Source organism: Cynoglossus semilaevis, unplaced genomic scaffold (genome assembly GCF_000523025.1).
Source record: "Cynoglossus semilaevis isolate Cse_v1.0 unplaced genomic scaffold, Cse_v1.0 scaffold476, whole genome shotgun sequence".
NCBI lineage: Eukaryota > Metazoa > Chordata > Actinopteri > Pleuronectiformes > Cynoglossidae > Cynoglossus > Cynoglossus semilaevis.
Window position 1 is genome coordinate 163249 of NW_007585116.1, and position 18760 is coordinate 182008.

The following is an 18760-nucleotide window of genomic DNA, read 5'->3' on the forward strand; positions in this document are numbered from 1 at the left end:
TCTAATCCAACATAATTGAATGTAATCTAATTAAATGGAATTAAATCTAATCTAATCCAATCTAACCTAATCAAATGTAATTGAACCTAACGTAATCTACTATAATCCAGTCATATCTAATCTAATCTAATCCAACATAATTGAATCCAATCCAATCCAATGTAACTGAATCTAATCTAATCTAATTTAATCTAATCCAATCTAACCTAATCCAATGTAATTGAATTTAATCTGAACTACTCTAATCCAGTCTAATCTAATCCAATCTAACCTAATCCAATGTAATTGAATTCAATCTGAACTACTCTAATCCATTCTAATCTAATCTAATCTAATCCAACATAATTGAATTGAATCGAATGGAATCCAATGTAACTGAATCTAATCTAATCTAATTTAATCTAATCCAAGATAACCTAATCCAATGTAATGTAATTTAATTTAATCTGAACTAGTCTAATCTAATCCAATGTAATCGAATCTAATCTAACCTAATCCAGCATAACTGAATCTAATCTAACCTAATCAACCAAAATCTAATCTAATCCAATGTAATTGAATCTAATCTAACCTAATCAACCAAATCGAATCTAATCTAATTCAAAATAACTAAACTAAATTAAACTCTGTTGTATTTCAATAACATATTAGACAGGGACGTGACAAAACAAAACCGCAGGTCGGTGACATCATTAACACCTCGTATTGACTTTGATGAAGGCCGCAATAAGTGACATTTACGCAATATAAAAAAGGTTTTTCGCTTTTATTCGTGTTTTATCGTGTATTTAGGAGATTAGAGATTACATAGCATTCAAAAAAATACTGGTTACACCTGTGAAACCTGTTGGAGACACCCAATCTTCATACACACTTACAACAACATCCCCTCAGACAAAAAAAAAAAACAAAACAAAACCAAGAAAAACACAAAATATAAAACTCACACCTCCACAGTGTCCTCAGCACAGTGGAGAGACAACGTTGACGTCCCATCGTGTCCAGTAACACTGGCTTCGATTTCCTTCATTCAGTCTGGAATACTACAAAGTAATCCTGGGGTCCGAGGTTACTTCCCTTCACGTCAGGATCCGTCACAACTGTCCAACTGGAAAAAAAAAAACTTGACTCGACTCTCATTTTAACAATGTCAAACATTGACGAAAGTCGAGTACTTCCCTTTTTTGCCCACGATTAAAGTTAAGTACCACGAGTAGATTTCAAGTAGAGTTACAGTGTGTGCATATATTCCATCCCAGTGAGGTTATTTTGTGAAGCCAAGCAGGGAGAATACATTTGAATGCCCACAGAAACATGTAAAAAATAAAAAAAGTTAAAAAAAATCTAATAATCAAAAGGAGGTGCTACAGTAAGATAATGAGAATATATGTGAAAAATGCTATAACAGAAAGTCAAGAATAAAACAAATAATGTCTGCCTGTTTGTTAGAAAACATCAGTGCATCAGTGTGACAGTTTATTATTATCTACATGCTGCTCTTTAGGTCGGCGCGACAAAAATGTAGTACTTAAGCGAATGGAGATCACTCCGTAGATAGTAAAGGTGTGTAACAACAGAAATCTGACCAAAAAAAACAAAAAAAAACCTGAGAACTGTGCAGAAAGACAGACTAACAGCGTTTCATGCACCGTGCACCCAGAATTAAAAAACAAAATTATATATATATTTATATATTAAACTGATCAAATATAGGAATATATCTTTTGTCGTGTCAGATCATGTTTTCTGCTACTGTATAGACCGATGTTCGTCAATATTCTTTTGCAATGCTGCCACCTGTTGGTTTGGTAGACTAATGTCAAGGTATATTAAAAAAAAAAAAACCCCAGGTATTAACTGTTGATAAACAAACAAACAAACAAAAAACTACAACAGGAAGAACAAAACAGCTTAGAGGTAAGAACATTTCAGGCACATGTTTTATGGATCACTTCACACCTGGGAACAAAAACCCTAAACCCACGTTTTTTTACCAATGTGATCTTGAATCACACTGTACGTGTTTTGTGGTACAGTTTGACGCAACTTAAATGAAATTTTGTTCGGGTATGAGTGAGAAAGTGCCAGTCTTGATCTTTGCTGCGTTTACATTTTCTTCTCACATGAAGTTTTTACAGGAAGTGATACTCACGTAGAAGCACCTTTAAAGCATGGCTGCGTGTGTGGACCGTGAGCGCGGTGAAAGATGTGCGTGTACTAAGGTGATCGTTAACCCGGTGTTTCCACAGAGAATGGAAGTTTGCGGGAGTGGACTCCACAGAAGAGGACCAATGGAAGATGAAGACACGTTCGATTTTAGTAAAGAAGTCGGAAAAGTCCGCGACGAGAGTCAGTGTGTGGAATTCCATCTGCTGCCAGGTCAAAGTTCGGTCCCGTTCTGTTTACTATAACAGATCAGGGAGGTGGCAGTAGACCGAGTCCAGCAGTGTCTGACTGGCCTCCTGACTCTTCACGCCGGCGATCTCGAAAAGACGATCCAGCTTGTCCTCGGCAGCTGGGATCTCCTCGATCAGATGGAGCTCCTCGGGGTTCAGGATGTGGAGCATGTCGTCGAAAATGGGCTGCAGGTCACAAGGGTCAAGGCGCACCTGCCGGAGCACAGTGTCTTTTTTCTCTAAAGAGAAGGACAATGATGAGAAACGGTTGTAAATCAGGGAGAAGCTCTTTGTAAGTGTGTCCTTGCACAATGGTTGGGGTTAGATCCCCCTGCAGGGGGCATGGGGTTAGTGCAATTATTTAGAGTAGTTCACCAGAATTATGCATCAATAGCTGTCAATGTGTGTCAATGTGTGGAGTTGTGTCAGCGGACTTGACAATATTCCTATCTACCAAAAGGGGGCGCCAGAGTTCACCAAAGTTTGGTGACCACTGCCCTAGGGGAACCAAGGATATACCAATACAGATGGTAATTGGTTTCAAAAGCATTTTTACTAAACCCAGGGTATCAAACATAGGGCCCGCAGGCCAAAACGGGCCCGCTTGAGGGTTCAATCTGGTCCGCTTAATGAATTTGAATTGAAAAAAAAACAAAACTTTTTGTTATTCATAGGTAATTTTGAAAAAAAAACCAAAACTTTTTGTTATTCATAGGTAATTTTGTTAGGATTATGTTATGTACTGGTCTGGCCCATTTGACATCTAATTAGGTTGTATGCAGCCCATACACCAAAATGAGTTCGACACCCCTGCCTCTCACCTTTGGTTATAAAGGAGCCGTTCCGGCTGAGGGCGGAGTCTTTGCTCGAGGTGGAGTCACAGCGTAAAAGAGGCTCCGACTCATCGGGGAAGAAGCCTTTAACGCGGTCCACGGGTGACTGCTCCACACCCACAACGCAGGCACCACTGTTGTTGCTGGTGTTACTGCCACTGCCCACACTGCTGGGAGACTCCAGGCTCTTGTGGACGGGACTATGGGTCACACTCGAAGACGTCATGAGCTGGCTGAGGTCAAACTGAGGACAAAAAGATTTGAAAATTTAAAAAAACGCTAACGACACGGAGTAAAGAGAAACAATACCTTCAACATGTTTAGTAAAGTTATGTTTTCACTGCAATTGCAGATTTGAACCACTAGATGGGGTGGCAGGACTTTTTAAACCGCGTGTGACTTTTTAGGTCTCCCCATGCTTATAATGGACTGTGTGTTTTAGTAACAATAAGACAACTAGCATAGCCACAAGTGATCGGGTTTGCTGTTAACATACTAAAACACTCAAGTAACGAAGTTTTGGTTTCCACACGATGTTTTAGCTTTATAGTATCTATTTTACGTTTGCTAACACAAAAACTCTGGGTAAAAATAAAAATACAGTTATATATATAAAATATATTAAAAATACATAATAAAATATATAAAAATACATATGCCTGGAATGTTTGCCCGGAAAACATTGCTAGCTGCTGATAGTAATTGATTGCAATGACTGGTTAATATAATACAAAGATGGAACATACACATAGAAGTGGAAATACTAACTATATTTTTTAAATATCCTGACAGACAACTAAAGTTATTAGTCCCTATTAAAAACTCCCACAAAGCTTTTTTAATATCAATAATTCAAGGTTCACTTCCGAGCTGTCAAAGTGCCATGAATCTGGACACGTGGTTGGTGAAACAGTCAGTCATCTGCCTAATGATTAAGCTGGACGGAAGCAAAATGAACGCAGTCTCATATGTTGGCAGACCACTGTAGTGTGAAGGGCAGATGGACTGATTAACTAGAAGAAAAAAAAAGATACGGCAAAGAATCTCCTGGCACCTCCAGCCGTACAGTATACATCATTATAAACACAAACAGACATACGCTGGTCCGACACGTCCACAACTCAAAAATCCTTTCATACAATCAGTGAGGAAATGAGGACAAATTAACGGATGTGGATTCACTTTATTTTCTCAGTGTATGATTGTCTGAGACAAGCTAATGGGACTTTAACCATAACCACTCAATTACCGTAGGCCGGCACATTTCTCATGTCTCATTGTGACAGAGAAGGTTTTACACCACTTGCTCACTTTGATTAATCCATTAACTACATGAAGGCACGGAGGAAAATGAAGCGAGCAGATGCGCAGTGTCAAATAAAACACAAAGAAATTGAACAGCTGCTAAATGACCGCCTTGAGTGTCCGTCCACGCTTTTCAGCTTTACGAGAGCCGGGGACCGAAGTCTTTACGAAGAAAAAGCTTTGGTAAAATAACTAGGGCAGTAAGCGAACAGCTTTGATTGGACTGATCACAGGTTAGCTGTCGAATAATCACGATTAATCGTGATCCTAATTAATCACAACTAATCTTCATATAACAATATGTACATATATAGTTATATGAAGATTAGATCATTGTATGCATATATATATACATATATGTATACATATATAAAATATATATACATATATACACACATTTATACATGTTTTTTCAAATAAGTTGTATATATGTATGTATATATGTATGTATATATTTCTGGCACAACATACATATATATATATATTTTTTTAATTAAAAAATATATCCAAAGTACTTAACTTTTGTGTTACTAGTCAGGGCTAAATATCTAGGGTGAACCCTGACTAAATTGTCTATTTTTTTTACAGCTCAGGGTAATTTTTGCGATTTGTTACATCACGAGTTTCAATATGTTAGACCGGGGAAATCAATGACTCGTATTACGTTCTTCGAAACCAGAATGTTGGACATTTTGGTACCAAAACAAATACTGTGATAACAATATTGAGGGATATATTTCACGAGCTAACAAGCGCCCCCTACGTATACTGCAACACCAGGTCCTATTGGTACACCAGGCACAGGGTCCACAGTGAGCAAACAGAGAGTGAGCACTGAGGGAAACACCACGGTTGCTCTTCTATTCGACACCAACACAACAGCCGCTGACATAAAAATAGAAACGCGATCCAGACACCCGACCCCTCTGTTGTTTCAGTAAGAAACATAATGATAGAGTGGAGATTTTATTTTCACTCTTTCTGTAATAGTGGGTCTAATATAACAGCAGCAACCACATGCCTCCAATGAGCCTGTCTTATTGCGATAGCTATCTGAATAAAGGTTAAAAAAAAAAAAGCGCTAAAGACACTGACCTTTTTAAGGCTGGGCGTGCCTTATGTTTGCTTTTTGTTGTCTTTTTCTAAAAGTTGGTCAAATGGAATCGATCTGAATCGGAACTGAGTTAGCATTATGATTATTGTTCAGCGTACACAATGGCTGATTGGGAGATGCTCTTCTCCAGATACCACCACCGTACCAAAACATACGCCCATTACCCCAGTCATACTTAACTGGATAATTTGATGGCACATGACTGGTAAACGCTAAAAAATAGAGAGACTCGAAGCTGTTGAAGATCTGTCTTTCTTCAATTCCTGCAAGTTCAACTAAACAGGCTCATGTTTCACAGTAGTAAATTGAAACATATATAGATTTTTCTTAGATATGAGATGTACATTATTGAGAAATCAATGTATCATGTAACACATTGTTTCCCAAAGACTGGGTCGCGACCCCCAGGTGGGTTGCAAAATCTTTTTGGGGGGGTTGTCTTGCCTCATGTTTCCCAGGGGTTTATGAATAATGTCTATTGACTTGGGTCGCGAAGGTTTGTGACTTTTAAAATACGGGTACCCAGAAAAAAACGTTTGGGTAACATTGATGTAGCAGATTGTTATTATTGGGCAGCCTCAGTAATACTGATTTACAGTATACAGTAAATATTTACTGAGCTCAAACTAAAACCTCTCTTTCCGGCTGACCTTGATTTTGTCCTTTCCGTATTGTTTCTTCATTAGTTCTGTCATCTTATCTTTAACAACAGTCGGACCGACAAATTACTGGAGATCATCTGCTGGTGATTAAACTGTGATGAAAGGCCAAAATTGCGACTGGCTGAAACTTGAACAAGATGTTGACTGTGTAGCACAGACCCCGTCTCCTCAAGGTGACATTCACAACAACTTTATTAGAGTTAGAAGAGTACTTTGACGGATGCATGTCTTCATTAAACTTTAGACTTTGACGGATGCATGTCTTCGTTAAAATAAAAAAAAAATCTCACTATTTATTTCATAACATCCCAAATTTACCAAGTAATGCAGCACAACATTGGCTTATTCACGTTTGTATTTTCGATACTTTTGTAGTTTTCATTAGGGTTAGTTCAGGGACAGCTGATAAGAACGCAGGCTTTTCAGATCTGGATCTCTGCCATGTTTATACCGGGTGGTGATGAGGGATCAAACACGCCCCTGGTGGTTGTGGGTTTTGTTTTTGCGGGTGCACTTGTAGGAAATTGTAACCCCAGACAACACAATCTCAAGACTGAGGCTAAACATATGAGGTATTTACTAAATTACAGTCATTAGGCCGCACACATGAAGCAACTTGTAACCATGTGTTTCGGAGCCGAAAAGACCACGGGGTCAGGTATGTGTTTGGGAAACTGGAGTGCAGTTAAAAAACACAACTTGGCTCCTGTAGAAGTAAATTACAGAAGAGAAGATACGACGTTTAGAGCCCAGAAGACGGCATTCTATGTTTGTCTACATAAAGCATAGAACTCACATTATTACCCAGACTGCAGGTGGCGTTAAATACGCCTATAAAAGAACCATGTTCCTTGATTACAGTGCACTGGTAAAATGGTGTTGTTTCATGTAAATCTAATCCTGTAACTTAGCCAAAACGTTTATTGTCATCGGAAACAGAAAAAAATAATCACGATTACAAGAGGTCCTCGGTTTACGACACCCTCGACCTACGGGGTTTCGTGGTTACGATGCCATCTCCCCCAAAGGGAACTCCCAAGGGATTAATAAAGATCTATCGATCGATCGATCGATCGATTGACCGACCGATCGACCCATCCATCCATCCATTAATTCCATCCATCCATCCATCCATCCATCCATCCATCCATCCATCCATCCATCCATCTAGACGTCTCACACATTTATTGAGAAAGCGTTAGCAAAATCTCACGGCCATGCATTTCGCCCAGACGGTCAACACCGCTCCTCCCTACCTGCGGTCATGCATATCGCCCAGGCGGTCAACACCGCTCCTCCCTACCTGCGGGTTGTCCTCCATGACACAGCGTATCTTCTCCACTACGTCGATGCGCCGTTGTCGGTGCAGGGCATTTATCAACTTGGCCAAGTTGGCGTCGCTGTCCCGTATGGTCCAGTGCTGCAGAGCCGCGTAAGCCCGCTCGTGATCGGACGAGTAGCCGTTGGAGAAGGCCGTTATCTCACGCTCTGTAGCATTAGCCAGCAGCTGATAGATGTCAATCCACAGGGTTCCGACGTGAGCAGCAACCAGCTTCAGGATGTCCACCCCTATGTAGAAAGGAGGGTAGAAAACAGGGATGAGGCTCATCGTTGGATATTAGCTGTAACACAAACCAGGATCACTCCACAGCTAATAGCATTAGCATATAGGTGACTTATAATTTAACCCATTTTAGCACCATGTCACAAACAACTGCGGGGTCTTTTCAGTGCCACAGGACTGAAAGAGAAGAATTTTGAGTGTTGTGACTCAGAATGTTATTACGTTACAATTGAAGACAATCGTTTATTTCCTAAGACAATATTGAATCGTGACTTGTAGAACGTTGTGTCTGTAGGGATGACTGATTCGATCCGTGACAGGATGTCGGGAAAGAAAGACTTCTAATGTAGCAACCAGTTGAAGGGTATATGGCGTGGACACAAATACACGTGCTAGCTCGTAGTGTAGCGTGATGCCTGGGGCAGTACGTCATGTGACAGGACCTGGGCCTCCGTGGACAAAGCGGTGTCTCTTATTTCACCGAGGCCCCACCTGCTGTGCTGCGGAGGAAGTGATGCAATACACACTCATCTTACAGTATGTCATACTGGCTAGTACACTGGCTACAAAGAGGTCCGACTGTTAATTGGTAGTAGTGGAAATATATACTGTAAACACATACTTGTTCAGTGTTTGTACTACAGTAAATTGGTCAACACCGAGTGTTTGTGAAAGGCACCAGAAAGTTATTGAAGGCAGTAATGGAGGACGAGGATTCAACCTCATATAGCAGGGGTGTCAAACATGCGGCCCGTGGGCCAAACCCGGTCCGTTAGGGGGTTCAATCTGGCCCGCTTGATGACTTTTGAAAGTGAAAAAAAATGGACTAACACTTGTTTATGATTTATCACAACAACTCATGTTACATAGTACAGAAAACTGCCATGCAGTACTGTACTGTGTATTTTCTATCCCTCACTTCAAACTGGGGAAATTATAAACAAGCAGAAATGACAGGGTTTTTTTTTACATCCATTATTTAAAAGCTGAATGTGTATACTGTAAATGGAAGTAAGGGAAATCGCTAGCTTAGAGGAAGGTTTCAAGTCATTCTTTGTCTTTTTAAAATCCCACTTTGCCTAATCGCCCTGACATATCTACACTTCAATAGATCTCTCAAGCCACAGATGGATTTTTTTTTTTTATTCCATGTGAAGATGATTGGCTGATCACTCACTGCTCCACTTCACCCTGACGGCTGTGTGACTGGACAGTGATTCAGCTTATCACGGAAACGCTGACTCACTGCATGGTCCTGCAGAATAATGGCTCCTTGTGTGGTTGACGATTCAGTGCCTCCACATGCCTGAGGGTCTGACCCAGACATGGACGGCTCAGACATGATTTCTCAAAATGAATAATGGTGATGGTCAAAATGTTTGGTTTTTTTTTTTAAGTGACGACTTTTGGTCCTTGCATCTGTGTGAGAACACAAGTCAATCAGCAAAACCGAAATCAAATTCCAAAAATGAATTTGAAAAACCTGCATGGCCTTGCCTAAGACTGAGGTGTAATAGCAAATACACATTCTAATATTGTCTTGTATATGTGTATGTGGTATACATATATATATACAGTGTATATTAGCCAAAATTACAAAATGAATACATGCAAATTATATATATATATATATGCACATATATATATATATTTATATATATATATATGCATACATATATATATATGCACATATATATATATATAATTTGCATGTATTTATTTTGTAATTTTGGCTAATATATACTGTATATATATATATATATTTTTTATATATTTTTATATATATATATATTTATATATATATATATAGGGTATATATATATATATAGGGTATATATATATATATAAACCTGGCCCCGGATAAGCGGTTGATGATGGATGGATGGATGAATATATACAGTAGATATACTTTATATATATATATATGCATATATATATATGTATGTATATATATATATATAAATATATATATATATATGCATATATATATATATAGGGTATATATTCATATTTAATATAAATGGGCTATCGCTGACCAACATGAACGTACATGCATTAAATCCATAATCCATAAAGAGGATCAGCATCAAATGGATCAAATGGATATAAGACAGCATTAAACATTTACGCCCTGACCTATGACACACAGACAGGCTTACAGTGAATGACATTTGCACAAATATAGGCACACGTCGGCTGACGGCGCATGTATACATTTGCACGTGACTGCTGCGTGAACGTGCACTGCAATTTAACCGTTACATTTAACCACAGACATTAACTGAACTGACTGTGTGTGTAGGTTTGTTTTGCCTGATTTCGATCAAAACATGTGACAGCCTTCCTACGCCCAAAGGCCGAGAAACACGGATGAAATCCCAGAGGGACGTGCAGCATGACCTCACGTGCCAGCCTTCTGGGCTGTTAGGGCCGTCCACTCTCATCCACCTCGCTTGTCGTGATGCACAGGGACGGAGGAGAAATCCCTCCTGCACGGCACGCCTCGCTGACGCCGCTACCCAGTCGCATTTCCATGACCTATATAGTGTGAGTCACGTGAGGAGTCAGTGTGTCAGCCTGCAGATGTGCTTGTTCGCCGGGAAATGACTGCGCAGGCTTCTTACTACTATGTGTATTATAATATGTTTACTTGTTGTTGTTTACCTGTCTTTGCTTCTTTATTGGTTATATCTAGTGATCTGTAGATAATAGAAAAAAACAAAGCTTTATTTATACCTTCTTAGTTACCCCCGTAACTCTAGACTCTAAACTCTACATAAGTACCAATGTCAGGCAAACTAAGGCCCGGGGGCCGGATGCGGCCCGTTCAGCTTTTTAATCCGGCCCACCATACTTTTTCAAATTATATCATTCTTTTTTATTGACTTTTACCTGCAATACCCAGGTTTCCCCAATAGATGGCGTAGAAAATGATAAAAGCAATTTAGCATTTTAGCCTTTACGCATGACTTTTACATGTCATTTATCTTAGTTCACACGAACGCTCCATCTATCTGCTCCTGACCCGACCCCCGCCCCCCGTTCAATTTTAGGACCAATTGTGGCCCGTGAGTCAAAAAGTTTGCCCATGCCTGATCTATGTCAATCACCTACGCTAACGCAGCGCTAACGTCATAATCCAGGACATAAAAACATCAAGGAATGTAGCACAATGCAAGGTATAGCAGACAACGGGCAATTGTTTACAAAAACGTCTTCCGCGTACGTCACTGCATGACAACGTTTTCTTTTGTTGATGATGGCGACGTAACCGGGAAAACGTTGTCGGTCAAGGAAATCGTAAACTCAGAACCCCCTGTGTGTATTTGTGAAATTTGTGCCCTACACTTGTACAAACATTTTTTTTTTCTCTCGCAAATACACAACAATAAACCATTATGCGCCAAGTTAGCTAGCTGCACAGAGTACAGTATCGTGCGTGGCAACGTCTTCACAAATACCACACCGTTAATGACTTATTATAAACACTGTAATTTGGGAACACTGTGTTTTGTAAATGTGTACGTTTACGATCACGACAATCACTGTTTACGACGGCTTCCCTCGAGTTGTGTTCTTGCAATCAATCCCAGGCTTACATGGGAGCAGGTTACCCCGGTCCACCCTGTTACTGCACAGCCGCGGTGTACTCTAACACGTGGTTCCCTGCTGGGCTTGGAAGCGGAGGTTGCCGTTATTAGCGGTGTGGATGTTTAACGAGATGTGTTTTCCCCTCCAAACTGCGTCTCGCTCTTCAAATATATGTTGTCGATTAAAACGGCCCGTGACCACACGCAACACGACCTGCGTTGCCGTTGAAATGCTCCGTGCTCTGTCGCAGGTAGACGTTCAGTTTAGCGTTCCATACGTAGCTAGACGGCTAAAGCTAGTACTAGTACTACTACAATGTGTGAAGGTCTCTAGCTTCCTGCAACGGTCCGACTGGAAACTCAACCTAAATGTTGCAGGTTTTGGTTTTAGCTCCATGTTCTACGATCACGACAATCACTGTTTACGACGGCTTCCCTCGAGTTGTGTTCTTGCAATCAATCCCAGGCTCACATGGGAGCAGGTTACCCCGGTCCACCCTGTTACTGCACAGCCGCGGTGTACTCTAACACGTGGTTCCCTGCTGGGCTTGGAAGCGGAGGTTGCCGTTATTAGCGGTGTGGATGTTTAACGAGATGTGTTTTCCCCTCCAAACTGCGTCTCGCTCTTCAAATATATGTTGTCGATTAAAACGGCCCGTGACCACACGCAACACGACCTGCGTTACCGTTGAAATGCTCCGTGCTCTGTCGCAGGTAGACGTTCAGTTTAGCGTTCCATACGTAGCTAGACGGCTAAAGCTAGTACTAGTACTACTACAATGTGTGAAGGTCTCTAGCTTCCTGCAACGGTCCGACTGGAAACTCAACTTAACTGCAGGTTTTGGTTTTAGCTCCATGTTCAGATATGGCAATGTGTAGCGTAGCATAATTAGCTTTTTGAGGTGCAACTATCAACTACGTTTTGAATTTAAAATCCAGTTTCATAACTCAAAACATCCTAACTTTAAAATAAATACCTCAGAAAAACGAACATCATTTAAACGAAAAATAGTGCCCTGTTGTTTACGTAGTTTTACCGTAGCACATAGGCTAGGAAGGCTTGTCGATGAAAACGTAATTTTATTCTACATCACGTTTAAGGAAGCTGCTCTGTTCTTGCTGTCTTTGTCTGAGTCCCCAATTAGCCTTTTGTTGTGACACTCACTGAGGCGCTAGTTTGATATACTGCAAGGGTGCCCAATCTCTGGCCCAGGGATTGGTACTGGTCCGTAGGTCATTTGGTACCGGGCCGCGTTTTGCTAATTTACTTCATCCTAAAAGAATCTAGTAATATCCCTTTACTTTTTTTAAATTAGAGGATAATCTGGAAATGTTTCGAGGACGGTATTTCCTTTGCGAGCTTTTGGGATCCTAGCCATGCTCACAGAAATGAAAAGTTCAGGTGCCGTGGTATTATGCTGATGCTAAGTACCGAATGTGGGCAGAGCAGCAGGGTCAGGTTATCGTTGCCTGCAGCGTACGTTGTTGTAATTCCCATTCGTTTAATTAGACCGCCTCATTACAGATACACAAATGATGCCGTGTAATAAAGATCTGGCCTGTGGCCCCGCTGGGTCCTGCTGTGAAGGAGTAGCCGATTTCACTACTTCCTGGCTGAATTTTCAGACGTTAAGTTCTGTACGTGTGTAATCTGTGCTTTGACATTAAACTTTTTTTCCTTTATTGCACCTAGTAAAGGGGCATTACAACCGTCAGTGGGTGCCAGACATGCACCTTGGATGGATTAGGAAGCTTTTTCTTTTATGTTCCACATATTAAATAGCAATGTAGAGTAGCGGCTTTTGTTGTACGTGTATACATACAGTAGATCAGCAGATAAATGGATACACATGGGTATGCTGCGCTAAAACTTCCTCTGGAGCGTAGATGTCATTTTGGCTCAGGGGCCACATACAGTCTGATTAGATGTCAAGGCATAATTACCTCAAAATAACAAAAACCCCTTTTTTCCCATTTGTTTTCATGCAAATAAGCTCAATTGTTTTCATGCAAATAAGCACAAATTTATTAGAAAATATTCATATTTAATATGAAATATCATTCCACAAAACATCTCTGACTGGAATTGTTTGCGCATTTTTGCCACTAAAAATTCTTCAAGCGGGCCGGATTGAACGCCCTAGTGGGCCAGTTTTGGCCCACGAGCCGTATGTTTAAACCCCTGCTCTAGAGACTAGATTTTATCTCATTTTTTTTTTACAAATATTCTGACAGAGCTTTCCAAATTCTGTACATGAACACGTACAGAATAAAAGTGATAAAAGTCTATTAAAAATGTTATGGGAAACTAAGAGGCTACAGCATCTTCTGGAGTTTAATTAGGCTAAACTTAGTCAAACTTTTTTTTTTTTTTTCAGGAATTCTTTAGGTTCACAGTTTGTTCATTCATCCTGTGTCTGTCTCTCTTTTTTGGCTTTTTCTTCTTCCTCTGAATTTCTTTTCGCTGCCCAACTGACCCACTAATGTGCCTTGCCAACCGAACAACAACGGTGGTGCAGTTGAAACCAGATTATTCCAGTTCTCTGTGGTCAGTCGCTGAGAGAGCAGGCAGAGACAGAGCGGTGGGTGGCTAAGCCTTATCGCAGCACACACACACACAGACGCACACACACAGACTCTCACACGCAGGCTTCAAAGTGGCAAGTCGGACAGAAGATGTACCCTGAGTTTGTGAAATTGAGAGCTCAGTTGGGAGGTGAAATGTTCTCTCCTTGTCGAGAGCCACAGTCCAAACACACAGGACAGATAAGTCGACGGATATTACACTTTAAGTTGAAAAAGAGCCCAGGAAATTCAAGAAAAAAAAGACTACGTCGGAGATTCAGGTGCATAAAAAAAGTACCGATCCATGTAGGGTGGATGAGGGTTGCAAATACAGAGGAGGAGGGAAATCAAAGGAGACATATTGGAGGGAAAAAAAAGGTGTAGCGAGAGAAGATGGAGGTGAGCAATAGAGGAGAGGACTGAGTAAAAATGGACGGATGAAACTGGAGAAACGAGAGAAAGTCGAGAGAGTGCGTCGTCTCGGACAGCGACGGCAGGGTGGGACGCTGAACGGCATTAGACGAACAGACGGAATGAATGCACGAGAGAGAGTGCGTCGTCATTAGACGAACAGACGGAATGAATGCATTCATTACAGAACCACCAGAGTTCCAATTAGCGGGAGACCTAACGTCCATATTAAAAAAAAACTGTCGATACCAATACACCAGAGATGACTCTTCGACGCTTTGCGAAAATTAATGTTATATTAAACTAGATTTGTAACATCAACATCAGCTGAAATCTCTGACCATATCGAACGATCATCTGGCAACAGTTGAGCCTCTGTGTTAACGGGAAACCACTGTTCCAAAACGTTATACCGTACCCTGCGGCTTAAACAATGACGCGGCTAATTTATGGATTTTTACGGGCTAACGAAGTTCATACCGCTAGCGATCAATGACTTTTCTGGTAGGCTACGGTGTGTTATACTAGTAACCAATGTGGTACAACGTTGCTGTTCACCTCAAAGGGTTATGAATGGGGATGTGCGATATTAATTTTTGGCAATATCCGATATGCCGATATTGTCCAAACACTTCATTTCCGATCATTTCGATATTAACCGATACCAATATCGGCAGCCATTTGGTTTCAAGGCAGACATTTCCTCGTGTGCAGTGGTGTGCTTTCACTTTAAAACAATTTTTAGGTCACATTACCAACATCGGTTTTTATTTATCGGAAGTAAAAACTCTAACAATTTTTAACCGGTATTGCATAATTATGCTAATATCGGCCTAGACCTAGCGATGATTTTGATCGAAGTTTAGTACGATCGCCATTATCTGCAAACTGATGGAGTGGAAAAAGTTTTGAAGAACAGACAGGTTACGAAGTCTTTGGGAGACGAATGACGCAACAAGAAAACACACAAAAAAAATCAGACTCACCCTGTCCGTTGGAGTAGTAGATCCACTTTTCTTTGACCTGCGCCCTCTGCGGGGTCGACGGCTTCTTCTGAATAGCCTTCTCCACTATGCTGCTGGGATCCTGCATCGGGCCCTTCTTCAGCACCCGAGAGCTCCTCTTCACGCTGCACACCACAATTACAACCAGAACGAGCAGGAGCAGCAGTACAATCATCCAGGGCAGGTGTTCGTTGATGTCGAAGCGGTCGTGAGTGCTCGGCCTGGGGGACCCTCTGCGAGTCGACCTGTTGTGCGTCGACACGCTGCTCCTGCCGCTTCCGCTGCCCTGCTCGGCGATCTTGCTGACCCCCGTCCCAACCCTGACCCCTTCTCCGTCCACATCCTCCACTCCTTGCCTGCTGGGCCCTGGGAAAGGCTGCCTCAGCTGATACTCACGACTCACCGGGAGCCCGAGAGCTGGGGGCAGTTGAGTTCTTACGAGTTCATGGTTTGGTGGACGGAATGTGCTAGGAAGGCTAAGGAGCAGTCCATCTGAAGGACGGATTTCCTCAACTGGACTTTTTTGTACTTGAATAGCTGCTGACTGGCCATAGACGCCTATGAGGGGAAAAAAAGATGGAGAGAAAAGTTTGAACTTTGAACGCCACACGTTGGAATGATGGAACAAGACTTGTTTGCGAGAGGTATCCATGAAACGCTGTAGCTTGAAGACCCCCTGTAGTTACTGAACACCTACACACTACACTTAAACCCATTTGCACAACATGGTCCAGAAACAAGACAGGTTTCACATTGAAACTTTACACATCAGTGCTCGTTGGTGTGCACGGCTGAATCTGCTGGAGGCGTGACTTGTGTTTCACCAAAACAATATGTCAGACCGTTCGCTGCTGTCGGCCTGACACTCTTTTCGTGTGAGTCTATTGGCTTGACAGCAGGAACGAAGTCAGATGTGCGGAAATGTCAGGTCCCCTGCTGTCGCACAGCATGACAGAGCGCAGCCACAAACACCCAGGGATGTGTCTTAATAGCCTGTCACAGACAACGCATGCAGGGCTAGGTCCTGAAATCCAAACATTTCCGCCGACATCCATTATTTTTGTTCGTTTTTTTTTCTAACCATATATTTTAAATGGCACTGCCATCCGACTCCACTGTGAACGATCTACTGCCCTGTAGTGACCCACATGCGCCGACGACACGCGTCATGTTTATTGGAGTAAACGCGGGCACTCGTTTGCGTAACAGTGTGCGCGCATCAATTTGGATGTGGCGGTACGGTCAATATCGGTCACTTCGATTGACTTGACGTCGATCTCAGAGCTGCCACTCTGACCTCTGATGGCGTGTGCCAGGCCATGCTAGCTTTCCAGTTGCCACCCCACATACAAGTGAACAAAACTTCATTAATCTAGTTCTTTTGACTGAATAAGTCGTTGTTTTGTGGAATTATGCATTACGTCCCTAATTTCCCAAAGGGAATTACCAAGAGATTAATAAAGTTTCTATCTATCTATCTATCTATCTATCTATTCATCCATCCATCCATCCATCATCCATCCATCCGTCCATCCATCCATCCATCCATCCATCTATCTATCTATCTATTCATCCATCCATCCGTCCATTTTATTTTGAGTTGACCCTTAAAAAAAATACACGTCAAACTGGCCTGAGTTGTTTAAAACAGATTCCTATAACACACAAAGCTAAGCTAACGACTTTGTAAATACTTGATGATCACCTTGAACGAATGGAATTCCAAAATCCATAAAATTGTAACCAACGAACTTTACGGAGCCCCGTTCCCCACTAGTTAAAGTCAGGTGACAACAACAGCTGTGATTTATGCTACAGCTCCATTTTACTTCACCTTTTCTTCACCGACAAGGTTAAACTGTCAGTCTGGAGGGGGGCCGTCGACGGTCGCCAACACAAACCCCAGTGTCAATATTCTAGGTGTTAGTGGAGGGGGTAGAATACTGGGAATGGGGGATTCCAGGAAAGGAGCTGCAGGGCGACTGAGACACGAGTGGTGATGCATAGGGCGAGGGAGAGTGAGGAGACGCGGGTGACATTTTTTCCACACTTGTAAAAAAAGAACATTCACGTTTAAAGAGAGATTAACCCATAACTCCTGCTGACTACAAATGGTAGCATTCCTGAGGTTGGGAGCAGTCACCACTTTGTTTCCGTGCCAACAGAGAACCCTTCACTTTGTCTGGAGTCTTCCCACAGGGAAATGAGCGTGTGATTAACGGGAGAGAGCTGTGACTACCGCAGCCTTCCACAGAACAAGCCGTGGATGTGCTGTATATTAGCATGTATTAGCATGATCTGAAACTTAGAAATTACACTTTTATTTGGTTAGAAAAAAAAAAAAAACTTTTGTAAATTGTAAATTGGTGCATCTGTTTTTACAACAGCATTCATTAGCATACATTAGCGTTCATCGCGTTAGCATACATTCACATTAGCCACCTTTTTGGCTACTTTAATTGGCTACTATAAATGTCTTTTTATGTTTTTTATCAAGTTTGGATTTTTTGTTACAGGCTTTTATTTATTATTAGTTTTATTTTTGTTTATTTTAGTTTTTTTTGTGGTTCTACAGGGAACCATATCACTGATGTTTTCCTGTTGGTTTTATACCGCCGTTATATTGTATCGCACTTTCGATATCCAAAAATGCCTTCAAGGTCGTGGGACATAAATAGTCCCAGACAGTGTACTTCAGCCGATGTACTCAACTATGGGGGACAGTAGTGCAGAAACGCAGACACTATTTTGAATATATGGCTTTACCAATGGATTTCTATCTTTAGTTTTTGTGCTAAACATGACTTTCTAGTCTGCTAAGAATTACAGCATACGTGTCAAACCCAAGGCCCGTGGCCCAAATGGGGCCCGTGAGAGCTTGAAAGGTGTTTAATTGCCCTATAATAGAGTCCGTACTGAGTTTATTTTAACTTTGTAATAGAATAATAAATGTCCCAAAATTGAGCGTGGGGGTCATTTTCTACGCCATCTATTGGGGAATTGTGGGTATTGCAGGGAAAAGGCAGAAGTATAATGATAATATAAATTAATTATATCATTTGGAAAAGTTTGGCGGGCCGGATTAAAACAGCTGAACGGGTCACATCCAGCCCCCGGGCCTAATGTGGTCCCACCAATGAAAGTTTTAAGTTTAACACCCCTGTATTACAGGATCATGTTTCTCACCTTTCTGTCCAGGTCCTCTCTTTAGCGACAATGAAGAAGACGGATCAGGCTGAGCCTCCTGCATGAGCCCGACCTTTGCGGCTTTTGCTAAGGGCGTCGCAGCGGTAGTTGATGATGTCAGGGAGGAGGG

At 41.5% G+C, this 18760-nt stretch overlaps 1 protein-coding gene across 1 annotated transcript; it reads right to left on the reverse strand.

Moving 5' to 3' along the window:
• Positions 1-1373: 1373 nt before the first annotated feature.
• On the reverse strand, positions 1374-18744 carry tnfrsf21 (tumor necrosis factor receptor superfamily, member 21). The gene is made up of 5 exons (XM_008337246.3): positions 18631-18744; positions 15427-16002; positions 7614-7879; positions 3218-3473; positions 1374-2635 (listed from the first exon to the last, which is right to left on the reverse strand). Exons 1-5 carry the CDS (start codon positions 18692-18694, stop codon positions 2406-2408), a joined length of 1392 nt encoding a protein of 463 aa, XP_008335468.1. The 5' UTR covers positions 18695-18744; the 3' UTR covers positions 1374-2405.
• Between the last annotated feature and the right edge of the window lie 16 nt (positions 18745-18760).

What these genes read in the sequence shown, in the direction of transcription:
- tnfrsf21 (XM_008337246.3), bottom strand. Translation starts at nt 18,694, where the DNA reads ATGCAGGAGGCTCAGCCTGATCCGTCTTCTTCATTGTCGCTAAAGAGA. An exon ending in GAGAGGACCTGGACAGAAAG is followed by an intron (nt 16,003 to 18,630) that starts GTGAGAAACATG and finishes TTCCCCTCATAG; the next exon opens with GCGTCTATGGCCAGTCAGCA. An exon ending in CGGCTCCTTTATAACCAAAG is followed by an intron (nt 2,636 to 3,217) that starts GTGAGAGGCAGG and finishes CCTTCTCTTTAG; the next exon opens with AGAAAAAAGACACTGTGCTC.